This window comes from Zootoca vivipara, chromosome 13 (assembly GCF_963506605.1).
Source record: "Zootoca vivipara chromosome 13, rZooViv1.1, whole genome shotgun sequence".
Classification (NCBI taxonomy): Eukaryota; Metazoa; Chordata; class Lepidosauria; order Squamata; family Lacertidae; genus Zootoca; species Zootoca vivipara.
In genome coordinates, this window is record NC_083288.1 from 51,653,845 (window position 1) to 51,668,475 (window position 14,631).

The window sequence follows — 14,631 nt, forward strand, 5'->3', positions numbered from 1 at the left end:
AGGCCTGAATTTTTCTTCATGCGGACCACCTGGCCACCCCCTCCCCACCCAAGTGAGCACACGGGAGAGAACAGCATCTTTCCTAGTTTTCTCAGCTATATCCGTAGCTGTTACAGGAGCCCCCGGAAGTGTTTCTAGCATCATAATGTGCTCCGCCGGAGCAGGATCCTCATTGCTCCCGCCAGGAAGGGGCAATCGATTCTCCGTGGCGGTGGCCTCCTTCAAGGCTGAAGCAAGGGTAACCTCTTCTTTAGCCACGATGCGTCTTCTGGCTTTCTTGCTGCTCAGACCACCAATAAACCGATCCAGGAGAGTCTCTTCCAGATTTTGGAAGCCGCAGTGCTGAGCGAGCTTCCGGAGTTCAGCCAGAAATGTGGATACAGACTCCCCAGCACGCTGCTGCCTCTTATGGAACTCCATCCGCCGGGCCATCTTGGTCTCAGTAGGCGCCAAGTGGCTTGTTAGGCAGGCAAGAATATCTTGGAGAGATGTCTCACTCAGCTTCGCTGGAGCAAGCAATGCCTTGGCCAGCTTGAAGGTCTCGGGCCCACAGTAGCTCAGGAATGTGGCCCTTCTTTTGCTGGCATCGGTGATCCCTTGAGCCACTGCGAAGAACTCGAAGCGTTCGACGTAGTCTTCCCAGGTGTGGGGCTCTGATGGCTGGAAGGGCTCCAATACCCTTGGACTCTCCATTGTCCTAGCGGGCAGGGTCGTCTTCTCAGCTGGCCAGTGAGTCTTGTTCTCAGCTGCAATCCGGACTCTGAGGCAGGGTTGTGTTTAACCGCTCCTCAGCATTCTGGATCCCACCTTCGTCGCCAATTGTTGTGACGTGGGGTTTGTGATTTCAGCTCTCTTGACATAATATGCTGGAGACAGTTCTCTAGTAACAGCTCTTTATTAAAGTGAACAAGACTGAAGACTGAGGAGAGGAAAGCTACATTTATAGGGACAGGGGACTAGCTAGGAAGGGATACATTTTGGAGGGAACAATATCAAGCAATCACAGTGCTGCCTTTTGGAGGAAACCAATAAGACAGAGGATCCAAATACAGCAGCTTAAATGAACCAATAGTAGCTGTACCCTCTGGAACCAAAAGGCAGTTACTTTATCCTAATGCAAATACAGACAATAATAATACAGATATAAAATCCTTTGACTCAATACACAACAGTAATGATGATGATGATGATGATAATTTATTACTTTTACCCCACACATCTGACTGGGTGGCCCTGGTCAGCTTCCAACAGACTACAGCACGGGTGTCAGAGACAAGGCCCGGGGGCCTAATCCGGCCCGCCAGACCTTGTGCTGTGGCCCGCCGCTCGCCACTGGGCGGCCGCTCGCCCGCGCGGTCACATGGGCAGCCTGGGCGCCGCTTCCGGAGGAAAGGGCGGGACACAAAGTTGAATCCGAGGCCCCATTGGCTAGTGGTGCTGCTAATCTGCCGTTAGCAAGCGCGCCCGGCTCTGAGCCTTGCTCTGAGGCAGCGGGAGGTGAGTGCCATGAGGAAGCCGCTCGGAGTGCGGGACCGCGGTGGCACTAAGGGAAGGGCAGAGAGAGGAACTGGAACTGTTTGCCTCAAGAAGGAAGCAGCAAAGGGCGGGCGAGGTCCTCGCGGTTGGCTTTGGGGCTCAGGACAGAGAAGGCACAGCCTCTCACCCCCTGCCAACTTGTGCAGGGACAATGCTCAGGAAGCCCCATGTCCTCAGGACAAGCAAGCACGTGCAGGAGGAGGGCGACTTCCGAGTAATTTCTGTGAAGTGCCTGTGCAGTTGATCGGGCGTGCCTGCCGTTCGCTTTCCCCGCTGGCTAACAGTTCCCTCCCTCCCCCCCTCTCGCTCGCTATTTCCCTCTCACCCCTCCCTCCCTCCCTCCCTCCCTCCCTCCCTCCCAGCCCCTCCTCTCCCCTGCACCTTTGAAGGGCCACCTTTGCAAGGAAACACTTGCCCCACCACCCCAGCCCCTAACAGGACCCCCAAGGCTCCTGCTTCAGCTCTTCAGCCCCCCAAGGAGCCCTTCAGCCCCTACCTGGCTGGGAGCCCAGGGAGGCGATCCAGAGCGCCACAGGCAGGCTCTAGGTGTCAGCTGGCCAGAGAGGACATGCCATGTCTGTTCCCAAAGATGAGGCACAGAGGAGCCTGCCAGATCCTGGGACAGTCCATCTCCCTCAGTGCAGCCAACACTGGTTGGCAGCAACAGCTCTCCAGCTTTCAGCCCTGCCTGGAGTTGCTGCCAGGGAAAAGCTGCCAGGATTCCTGCATTGCAGGGGGTTGGGTTAGATGACCGATGCAGCTGTGTGTGTGTGTGTGTGTGTGTGTGTGTGTGTGTGTGTGTGTACCTTGTGGGTCTTTCATCCCCTGCAAGACAAAGCCCTCCCCATCAAGCCAAAGGGCAACCCTTTTGCTGGGGGCACCTGCTGGAGCTCTGAAACCTGCTGCCCAAATACATCCCCTCTCTCCAAGCCCCCCTCTTGAGCAGCCACAGACAGACCCCCATGAAGAGGAGCCTCCTTCCATGGCTGCCCCAACCCAACCTCTTCCCCAACCCCAGACGCTGAGCTTTCATTTTTTAAAAAAGGTCTCTAGTCCTCCCAGAGAACTTTGGAACTCCCTGCCTAGGGAAGCTAGATGGGCTCCCTCCCTGCTGGCAGATGGGAACTGACTGTGTTTTGAGGAAAGGGCTAGCGCTGTGGTATTTTTATTGTTGCTATTATCTGTATTTCTAATAGATCTTTTCAATACATAAATACATAAATTGTAAAATAATTGTACATTTGAATATCTACTTGCCATTATTCTGACTATGTTTCTGCTTTCAGAGCTAGTTATTACTTACATTATTACATAAAACAGTAATAATTGAATGCAGTGACAATAATTTATGATAATAAAGAGTGGACACATAGTCCTACAGATACAGCCGGCCCTTTGAGGGTGACCAAACTGCTGATGCGGCCCCCAATGAATTTGAGTTTGACACCCCTGGACTACAGTATAACGTGTTTTTAGCGGGCGCAGAAAACAGGGCCGCAAAATGGCCTGCTTGATCTCTTGCTCGCTGCCACACTAAGCGATCGGGTTCTTACAAATGCGAAAAACGGGTATCATGAGGCCCCGTAGCAGTGCCAATTCTGCCGACCGAAGCGGTTGAGTTTGGCAAGGTGACTTTGTCGGTAAACTGGTCCCAAGTTCTTAAGTGTCCTCCGGCCCATCCTGATTCCCCCTCTGGATGTGGAACGGGGAGGTGGCAGACTCCCCTTCCTTGGAGGTTTTAAAGCAGAGGTTGGATGGCCATCCGTCATGGATGCTTTAGCTGAGATTCCTGCATTGCAGAGGGGGTTGAGCTGGATGACCCTCAGGGGTCCCTTCCAACTCTACAAATCTACGATTCTATGCTTCAACTCCAACCGGCCTCCCCCCCAAGAAAAAACATCTGGCACCAGGTTACATCAGAGGCTGTTCCTGACCCTCTTATCTTCCTCCCGTCCCCGATTCAACTCTCTCCTGCAGCCCCTTCTGCACAAAGGAAGCTGAGCAAAAACGATCGATCAGAAAAGGCCTTTCCTTCTGCCTCTGCTCAACGCTCCCGTCCACATGGCCACGTCTCCTTTAAAATTAATCATCGCTCCATCCCGGGGGCGCCCGTTCGGGGTTTTTTTGTGCTGGAGATAACGAGGCCTCGCCGTTAATTATTGAAAGCTTTTTAATGAAATATTAATTTCGACTGCGCCTGGGTAAATTTCACACCCGTAGGCGAGAGGAAGGGCCCGAGACGGGGCTCGAACCGGCGGTCCGATGCAGATCCGGCAGGCGAGGCTGAGCCCCGGAAGAGGGGTCCACGCTCCAGGTCAGAATCCCACCCACCCCCCAGCACCCAGAGGCCGACGGGAGGCTGCCTTCCCACATTACGCAATGCCTGCGCGCAACCTCCCCTTTGCGGAAGGGACACTGTAGCTCAGCGGACACCTGCTTGGAATGCAGAAAGTCCCAGGTTCAATCCCTCATGGGCTCTCCAGGCAGGGCTGAGCTAGATGGAGCCAGAGTCTGTATCCGCTTCCTATCGTTGGCAACCGTCCGTCTCAAGAGACAATGGAGTGCGCCTCGGGGGGGGGGGGAGCCAAACAGCTGACCTATCTGGGCGCAAGCCTGACCAGTGTGCTTGGGGCTCAGCCTCACAGGTGTGGTCCATAGGAAAGCAGAGCAAGACACTTGGCAACAGCTTGGCTGCAGGAGGGGGCGTACGAGGCCTCACCCAACCCCCTTAGGGACTCCACTTTGGATTTGTATAGGGTTCAATCCTGAGCCTTTTCTTCTCCCGCAGATGTCCCACAAGGCAGCAGAGTTTGAGGATGAGAGATTGCCTTCTCCAATATGGGCTCTCTTCCCATGAGGACGAGCCCCATCTGCCCCTCACTTCCCTCTACAGCAAATGCAGAGACTGTAATAATAATAATAATAATAATAATAATAATAATAATAATAATAATAATAGGGCCATCCAGTCCAACCCCCTGCCAAGTAGGTCCCAGTAGCACCTTAGAGACCAACTCCAGAGAAGCGGACACCGAGCAATGGATTCAAACTACAAGAAAGAAGATTCCACCTAAACATTAGGAAGAACTTCCTGACAGTAAGAGCTGTTCGACAGTGGAATTTGCTGCCAAGAAGTGTGGTGGAGTCTCCTTCTTTGGAGGTCTTTAAGCAGAGGCTTGACAGGCATATGTCAAGAATGCTTTGATGGTGTTTCCTGCTTGGCAGGGGGTTGGACTGGATGGCCCTTGTGGTCTCTTCCAACTCTATGATTCTATGATTCTAAATGCGGAAAACAGGTATCTTGAGGCCCCGTAGCAGTGCCAATTCTGCCGACCGAAGCAGTTGAGTTTGGCAAGGCCACTTTGTCGGTAAACTGGTCCCAAGTTGTTAAGTGTCCTCCGGCCCATCCTGATTCCCCCTCTGGATGTGGAAGTGTGCATGCACACAAAAGCTCATACCGATGACAAACTTAGTTGGTCTCTAAGGTGCTACTGGAAAGAATTTTTTTATTTTGTTTCGACTACGCCAGACCAACACGGGTATCTACCTGTAATAACAATGATGATGATGATGATGATAATTTATTTACAGTGGTACCTCGGTTTATGAACACAATTGGTTCCGGAAGTCTGTTCATAAACTGAAGCGTTCATAAACTGAAGCGAACTTTCCCATTGAAAGTGAATTAATCCGTTCCAGATGGGTCCGCGGCGTTCATAAACCGAAAATTCGTAAACCGAGGTGTTCATAAACCGAGGTTCCACTATATACCCCACCCATCTGGCTGGGTTTCCCCAGCCACTCTGGGCAGCTTCCAGCAAAATATTAAAATAAAATAATTCATCAAATATTAAAAGCTTCCCTAAACAGGGCTGCCTTCAAATGTCTTCTAAAAGTCAGGTAGTTGTTTATTTCATTGACATCTGATGGGAGGGCGTTCCACAGGGCGGGCGCCATCACCGAGAAGGCCCTCTGCCTGGTTCCCTGTAGCTTTGCTTCTCGCAGGGAGGGAACCGCCAGAAGGCCCTTGGAGCTGGACCTCAGGGTCTGGGCTGAACGATGGGGGTGGAGACGCTCCTTCGGGTATACTGGGCTGAGGCCGTTCAAGGCTTTAAAGGTCAGCACCAACCTTTAAATTGTTCTCGGAAATGTACTGGGAGTCAACGTAGGTCTTTCAGGACCACTGGACCCAATCCTGGTCTCGTCCGCTCCATCTGCCAGAGTCTGTCTTCGCATGCAGGGAGAGTCCCTATCTCACTGAGGGTTTGAGATCCATCGGCGGCCCTCACTTGGTTCATTGGTTCAGCCGGCCAGTCGAAGCCGTTCCCAGGGTGTGGCCCCTGTCACACAAGATCATCTGTCTCCACCCCCATCATTCTGCCCGGACACTGAGGTCCAGCACCGAGGGCCTTCTGGCGGTTCCCTCGTTGCGAGAAGCCAAGTTGCAGGGAACCAGGCAGAGGGCCTTCTCGGTGGTGGCGTTTGCCCTGTGGAACGCCCTCCCACCAGATGTCAAAGAGGAAAACAACTACCAGACTTTTAGAAGACATCTGAAGGCAGCCCTGTTCAGGGAGGCTTTTAATGTTTAATAGATTATTGTGTTTTATTTTTCTGTTGGAAGCCGCCCAGAGTGGCTGGGGAAACCCAGCCAGATGGGCTTCTAGGAGCCCAGCCGTTCCCAGGGTGTGGCCCCTGTCACACAAGAGCAGCTTCTAGGAGCCCCAGGTGAGAGCTGAGTGCAGGTGGGGCGGCCAAAAGGTGGACAAACTATCCCAGAAGGAGCACAATGTGTTCCCCCCTCCAGTAACACCCTAGCTTGCTATGTTCCTATTTATTGCAGCCATTCATTCAGAGCAAAGAGGACTAGAATCTTGCTTTAGCTTAAGGGCATTTGGGCATAGCTCAGGGAGTAGCGCTGCTTTGCATGCAGAAGGTCCCAGGTCCAGTCCCTCAGAATATCACCTGCCTGAAACCCTGGAGGGTCGCTGCTGCCAGTCAGTGTGGACAATATTGAGGTCTGACTCGGCAGCTTCCTATGTTCCTAACGGCCCTCCTGTGCACATAACGTTCATCTAGTCGTACAAGCAGAATCACGGAATTGCCAAGTTGGAAGGGACCCTGAGGGTCATCTAGTTCATCCCCCTGTGCTGCAGGAATCTTTAGCCCAACACGGGGCTCGAACCCACAACCCTGGGATCAAGAGTCTACCAACTGAGCTGTCACGGCTATTTTAAGTCCAGGGTAAAGGCGTATCATGGCTTGGACATCCAGGAGTATGAGGAGCAGAAAGAAATACGTTTTAACAAAACACCTTGCTTCACTTTTTGGCATATGGGCAGGGAACAGATTGGCTGCACACAAAACGGTGTACCGAACTGTTCCGAGATCAGAACAGGAGGCCGTATTTCTCTCGCGCCATGCACGACTTCCAGAACGCAACACCGATTTTCATCTCTCTGATTTTTCAAAATACATCCTTCGCAGGAGAGGCAGAAGCTTTCCCACACACCTTCCCAACACCTTTGCGTCCGGCCTGCTATGTTTGGTGTATTCATTTCATTTGATTTCAGTAGAAATTATACACTGCTTGATTGTTAAAAGCAACAAGCTCAAACCAGTTTACAAGAGAGAGAGAGAGAGAGAGAGAGAGAGAGAGAGAGAGAGAGAGAGAGAGAGAAAACAACAAAATTACCAGCACGGAAATTGCCAACAACAACACTTTAGGAAAGTTAACGTGACGATAGACTGAAATTTGCACCGCACTGCACATGACTTGTTGGCTGCGATTTGTTTTTAACGATCCGTCCGTTTCTTAGAAAATGCTGCATTTTTATGCGTCCGTTCCTCCCCTCCCTGCCAAACCAGTTTCAATCCGGCAGCGTGCATGCAACGCGAGAACGGCAAAGGGAAACGAGATCTGCGATTGTGCAAAAAGGGGTTTGTGCGGGCAGCAAGCTGCCCCGCACCGCCACCCCTCCGAGGTAGGACATTTGGGATAGAGGAAACAGAGAGCAACTATGTCAGGGGATACGAGAGAGGAGAGGAAGAGAGAGAGAAGAAGAGAAGTCAAGATTTTGGGCTCCGTTCCCCCAGCCCACCCCAGCGAAGGTACCAATAGGGCAGGACACAAGCCCCCCTACCCAGCACGCCGAGCCGGTAGTTCATGGTGACGACTATGACGTTCCCGTAAGCGGCCAGGACGCTGCCGTCGAACATGTTCCCGGTCCCCTCCATATAGGATCCACCATGGATGAAGAGCATCACGGGTTTCTTGCCGCTGTCCCGGATATCTGCGGGGCGAGAAGGGAAAGATGGGTGCCGTGAGGCTGGGACCGTTCCCTCCGCGACGGCCTCTCGCCGTTCCTCTTTGGGAGATGGCCCAGAGAGGTTGTCCCCTAGCATGCAGCAGACACGCCAGCTCCTCTCTGAGCGCTGCTGTTCCACCAATGGCAGGGGGTTGGGATGGATGACCTTTGGGGAGCCCCCTTCCGACTGTGTGGTTCCGAGAGCCCATGAATACGGAGCGGGAATCGGTAGCTGAGGAGGGCTGGGAGGTTAGCAGGATGGGAACGGGGGGGCGGGGAGTTATCGAAACCAGGCGCTCAAGGGGCCCCTGAAATTGTTGGGCCTTTGGGAGTCAAGTTGCGTGAAGGGTTAAGGGTGCAGAGCGCCCTAAGGAGCTACAGTCCTCCATCCCTTGAAAACAGGGGTGGATGTGTTAAGTCACCCTGGGAACTGTAGCTCACAATGCCCACCGCCCTTAACCGAACCGCAACTCCCAGGATTCCTTGGGGGAAAGCCGTGACCATTTTGACAGTCCATGTCACTTCCCAGGGAACTCTGGGAATTGCGAGCCTGCAAGGGGAAGAACAGAGGGGTGTCCTCTCGACCCTCGGCAAACTACAGCTCCCAGAATTCTCGGGGAAGCCATAACTGTTGATAGTGCTTTAAAGACAGGGTGCGAACATGGCTTTGGCTGGGAACCCCAGCGGATCAACAGGGTTACGAGGCGCTATTGCAGTGAGATCCAGAAAGTTGCGGGGACGTTTTGGGTTTTTGCGGTGTTTTATGTCCCGTCCTGTCCCCGCAACGCCTTAGCCCATCTTTGGCCACTGCGATAAGGTGGTCCGAGGCGAAAGGGCTTTGGGGGGCTGCGACCCGCTGTGCCCCCAAACCATGCCTCCCTGGGGGGGACGCGGAAAAAGGGCAGCCCCTCTCCTCAAAGCCCCTGCTTGCGTTTCTAGGTCACCTCCCATTTCCATGGCAACCTGGAGCCTAATTAATTCGCTGCAAGGGGAGAGCGTTAATTAGACGCACCAAGGTCTTAATTAGCAGTTTCCACTCAGTCCCTCCCCCCCCACCCGCCTTTCCTGAGGGGAACAGATGGGGAAGAGGGTGGGGCAAAGGAAAGGGGATCGTGACTCATAACATCCCCCCCCCAAAAAACCACCACCCCACAAATGTGTTTGACTTTGGGGAATCTGGTCCCCCTCGCACTAGCCCGGCCTTTGCTCAAACCCTCCGTACGAATCCCGAGACACACCACCTATTTTCTCCCAACCCCTTCTCTTTCTCTTTTACACATATATTATCTCAAAACACCATAACTCATGGACTTCCAACGAAGCCGGATGTTGGAAAATTCAAAACAGGCAGCTGAAAAGTCCTGCTTCGTCCAGCGCAATCTGCGGAACTCCCTGTCACAGGAGGCAGCGGCGGCCGCCTTCTTCGGGGGCTTTCAAAGAGGACCGGGCAAAGTCGCAGAGGAGGAGAGGGCTGTCGTCGGCGACTAGCCAAGATGGTTGGAGGCCATTGGCCTGATCCTGCTGGGCTCTGCCGTAATGTTCCCATTTCCTTGTGAGCATACTGCAGACACCCTCATTCAGGTAATGTGTCATGTAACACAAGGCTTTATTTTGGTCCCTTTGCCCATCAAAGTCACCGGCTGGCCTGAGTTCTCAGAACAGCAACAGGCCCAACGTCACCCAGTGAGCTTCATGGCCAAGCAGGGGGTGGGATTTGAACCCTGGTCTCCCCCTCACGTCTTAATCCAGCACTCTAACCACTACACCGCACTGCTGTTGGGACTCCAGCTCCCATCCGCTCCAGTCAACGTTTAGAAATGCCAGATCAGGCCGATGGCCCATCCTGTTCTCACAGCGGCCAACCTGTGGGAAAGCCAGCAAGCAGGATTCGAACACAAGAGCCGCTCTCCCCTCCCTCCTGCGGTTTCCGGCAACTGGGATCCAGGAGCGTTGCTGCCTCCGACCACGGAGGTCAGCGCACAGCCATCCTGGCTAGGAGCCACAGATATTCCTTCCTCTCTTTCTCCTCCACGAATTTGCCCGGTCCTGATTTGAAGATGTATTCCGCATGTGATAATTCATCTGGCGGCAAGGAATTCCCTTCGTCAATTACAGCACGGGATGCTTAAACTCAAGGTTGTGGGTTCGAGCCCCCCGTTGTTGCCAAAGACCCCTGCATTGCAGGGGGGTGGGTTGGACCAGGCACCCCCAAACTCGACCCTCCAGATGTTTTGGAACTACAATTCCCATCATCTCTGACCACTGGTCCTGTTAGCTAGGGATGATGGGAGTTGTAGTCCCGACCTTCATGGCCCCTTCCAACTCAATGATTTTTGTTGTGTGAAGATTGGCAGGTCCGTGGAAGCCACTGGGTGGTGGCCCTTGAATCATTTCAATACTGGCACCTTCCAGATATCTTGGACTGGAACTCCCATCAACCCCAGCCAGCAGGGGACGATGGGTGTTGTAGTCCAAAGTACAGTGGGCGCCGCCGATGAGCGCTGCTGTATGAAGGATCTGGAGGGCACCCGGTTGAGGGATGCTGTGGGGAGCCCTCGCCCTGCTGTGGGTGTTCAACTTCCTGTGGGTGCTGTGGGTGAAGAACTTCCTGACAGTAAGAGCTGTTTGACAGTGGAATTTGCTGCCAAGGAGTGTGGTGGAGTCTCCTTCTTTGGAGAATGCTTTGATGGTGTTTCCTGCTTGGCAGGGGGTTGGACTGGATGGCCCTTGTGGTCTCTTCGAACTCTACGATTCTATGATTCAATGAGAAATGCTGGGCGGTCCAGCTGTTTGCCAGATGTTTCACAGGAGGGGAGGGGGCAGGGCAGACTCCACATCAGGGAGACGAATATGTTGCCGACCTTCTTTTTTGCTTGGCATGCAGATGGCCAGTGGCAACCAACAAACCAGAGTTGCAAAAAGGGTCCAGGGAAGGGCAGCCCAAATTATCAAGGGGGTGGAGCGGTTGCGGCGTTTGGGAATTTCTGGTTTCAGAGGAAAGGGCAAATGGGAGGACGCCGTGAAATTAGGCCTTGCATAGAGACCGAGAAGAGTTTCCTTCCCTCTCTCGCAACACTGGAACTCGTGAACGGTGGAAGATAAAAGGAAGACCTTTTCTCACGCTTCTTCGTGCGGCAACTATGGAACTCCCTGCCACAGGAAAGCCAACCTAGATGGCTTTAAAAGAGGATTGGAGGACCAATTCACGGAGGAGGAGACGGCTTTGAATAACCAGGCACCTTCATCTGACGTCTTTAGGTGCCAGGCAAAAATGTTCCTCTCCAACCCAGCCTGTGTCTTTTTAATATTCCATGGACTTTTAAATGTGTTTGCAGGAAAGGGGGGGGTTATTGTTTTAACCATTTATTAGTTCTTTTATGCTGTATTTTAATCTTGTGAACCGCCCTGACATCTTCAGATGAAGGGCAGTAAATAATAATAATAATAATAATAATAATAATAATAATAATAAATGGCTATATTCTACCACCAGTAGGAAACAGCAGGTGGAACGAGGCTCAGTTCCTGTGCTCGAGTCCTGCTTGTAGGCTTCCTCTTGGGGATGCAAATTTAATAACTTTGGAACTCCCTGCCTGTTGATGCCACGCACGTGGCTCCACACTTTTTGGGGTGCCTGCTTTAAACATTTTAGTTTAGGCAAGCCTCTTTAAGTCACGTAGGCCACTGACATGTTTGTTAATCTGTGCGGTGGTGTGTGTGTTTTTAGCTTATCGTTGATGCTAAATGATCTTTCGTCTTACCTCTCTCGCCCTGATCTGGCCACAGTGATCCATGCGACGATCACCTCCAGGCTTGACTATTATAACTCGCTCTACGTGGGGCTGCCCTTAAAGCTGACCCAGAAACTCCAGCGGGTGCAGAATGCCGCGGCGAGGCTCCTTACGGGGTCCCGGCCACGGGATCACATTCATCCAGTGCTTTACCAGCTGCACTGGCTCCCGGTGGAGTACAGGATCAGGTTTAAGGTGCTGGTTTTGACCTTTAAAAGCCCTATGCGGCTTGGGACCCTCATACCTACGGGACCGCCTCTCCTGGTATGCCCCGTGGAGGACCTTAAGGTCCACAAACAACACTATTCTGGAGATCCAGAGCCATAAGATGGCTAGATTAGCCTCTACTAGAGCCAGGGCCTTTTCAGTATTGGCCCCAACTTGGTGGAACGCTCTTTCCCAGGAGACCAGGGCCCTGCGGGATTTGTCATCTTTCCGCAGGGCCTGCAAGACAGAGCTGTTCCGCCTGGCCTTTGGGTTGGACTTAGTCTGACCCCTGTGTTTTTCCTCCCTCATGGCTTGGATTTATGGACTACTTGAAATGAGGCTGCACTTTAAATTTTAATACTGTATTTTAATCTGTATTTTAATTAATTGTTTTTATGTTTTATTGTAATTTTGTTGGTGTGAGCCGCCCTGAGCCCGGTTTTTGACTGGGGAGGGCGGGGTATAAATAAAAATTTATTATTATTATTATTATTCCTAAATGTTTTTTAAAAAGCTGCTTTTACCCATCCTCCTATTGCTTCATCCTTTCCATAAGCCGCTCTTGAGACCTTTTCCTTCTCCTTGCAATCGAGCGGTAGGTGCATTTTGACAAACAAAACAAACAATAGGTCAATAAGCCGGGGGGTCAGGCTAGCTGACCCCGGTGCACCCTTCCAACTCTACAATTCTATAGTCTCCCTTCAAGGCATTTAAACAGCACTCCGCTCTGAATTTGGACCCGTCTCATGCTGTATCCTCTTGCACTTTGCGGCGATATTTTAAATGAACGCCATGTCAGCTGCCCTAAAAGGGGAAAAAATAGCCCAGGGATATTTGATTTTGAAGACTTTTTTCCTTAGGTGGGATATGGCCCCGTGCTCTCTGGGCTGTCCTTCCCTCTGTCCCAACCTAAGGCAGCGAACGCCATTCGCTTCGGACATGTAAATGAAGAACATTAGGAAGAACTTCCTGACAGTAAGAGCTGTTCGGCAGTGGAATTTGCTGTCAAGGAGTGTGGTGGAGTCTCCTTCTTTGGAGGTCTTTAAGCAGAGGCTTGACAGCCATCTGTCAGGAATGCTTTGATGGTGTTTCCTGCTTGGCAGGGGGTTGGACTGGATGGCCCTTGTGGTCTCTTCCAACTATATGATTCTATGTACTGGCTGCTAAATGTGGTCCCAGGCGCCCCCAAAATCTTTGGGCAGAAGCATTATTTTTAGTTGGAAATGCTTGGGGGGAGTTTCCAGATGTAATTGCTTCTAGATGGAATTGTTTTTATAATGTTTCCACCTGTTTTTGCATTTTGCTTTTCAATTGCATATCTGTTTGTAGCCCTGGGACCCTTCGGGAGCAACAGCAGGCTATAAATTCAATAAATAAAAAGGATAAAGAAAGATGTATTATTCTTATTTTTATGTGCCTGGGTTTTCCTTGACCCATGAGACCACGCCCCAGCCTTCATTTTTCTGACTTCCTATATTCATTTGCTATTACTGTATACCGCTGTTTTACTGGGTTTTAAGTCGCGCTTTTCGTTTCAGCGATAAGGCTTTTTGGTTTTTAACCTACACCCCTGAAATGTTGTTGTTATAATAATAAGCTGTTTTAAATAATATAAAGGAAACATATGCAGAAATAGATCCTTGAAATAAACACCTGTCCTGTACTGCCAGAATATGGATTCAAACTACAAGAAAGAAGATTCCACCTAAACATTAGGAAGAACTTCCTGACAGTAAGAGCTGTTCGACAGTGGAATTTGCTGCCAAGGAGTGTGGTGGAGTCTCCTTCTTTGGAGGTCTTTAAGCAGAGGCTTGACAGCCATATGTCAAGAATGTTTTGATGGTGTTTCCTGCTCGGCAGGGGGTTGGACTGGATGGCCCTTGTGGTCTCTTCCAACTCTATGATTCTATGATTCTATTTAGTAGAATGGAATCGGTAAAATCCTGAGCAGGCACTGTTTCATGGTTTCCCCATTCAGGGAGTTGTTTGTTGTTGTTTTTTAAAGATAACCAGTCTTCCCTCCTCTGCTAGTTTTCTACTTGGATGGATGGATGGCGGCTAATGGATTGAAGTTGAGAATCCTGACAAGACAGAAGTACTGTTTTGGGGGGACAGGAGGCAGACAGGTGTGGAGGACTCCCTGGCCTTGAATGGGGTAACTGTTCCCCCCGAAGGACCAGGTGCGCAGCCTGGGAGTCATTCCGGACTCACAGCTGTCCATGGAGGCGCAGGTCAATTCTGTGTCCAGGGCAGCTATCTACCAGCTCCATTTGGTACGCAGGATGAGACCCTTCCTGTCCGCAGACTGTCTCGCCAGAGTGGTGCATGCTCTGGTTTTCTCCCGCTTGGACTACTGCCATGCGCTCTATGTGGGGCTACCTTTGAAGGTGACCCGGAAACTGCAATTAATCCAGAATGCGGCAGCTAGACTAGTGACTGGGAGTGGCCACCGGGACCACATAACACCGGTCCTGAGAGATCTACACTGGCTTCCAGTACGTTTCCGAGCACAATTCAAAGTGTTGGTACTGACCTTTAAAGCCCTAAACGGCCTCAGTCCTGTATACCTGAAGGAGCGTCTCCACCCCCACCATTCAGCCCGGACACTTAGGTCCAGCACCGAGGGCCTTCTGGCAGTTCTCTCATTGCGAGAAGTGAGGTTACAGGGAACCAGACAGAGGGCCTTCTCGGTGGTGGCACCCGCCCTGTGGAACGCCCTCCCAGCAGAAGTCAAGGCAATAAGTAACTATTCTACTTTCAGAAGACAACTGAAGGCGGCCCTGTTTAGGGAA

At 51.7% G+C, this 14,631-nt stretch overlaps 1 protein-coding gene across 1 annotated transcript in view; it reads right to left on the minus strand.

Annotated features, from left to right (window-relative positions):
- The window catches only part of NLGN2 (neuroligin 2), a 41,873-nt gene that overhangs the window by 13,745 nt on the left and 13,497 nt on the right, over window positions 1-14,631 (minus strand). The window contains exon 3 of the mRNA XM_035135415.2: window positions 7,677-7,826. Within this exon, the coding sequence (XP_034991306.2) occupies window positions 7,677-7,826 (150 nt within the window). The remainder of the gene's footprint in view (window positions 1-7,676; window positions 7,827-14,631) is intronic.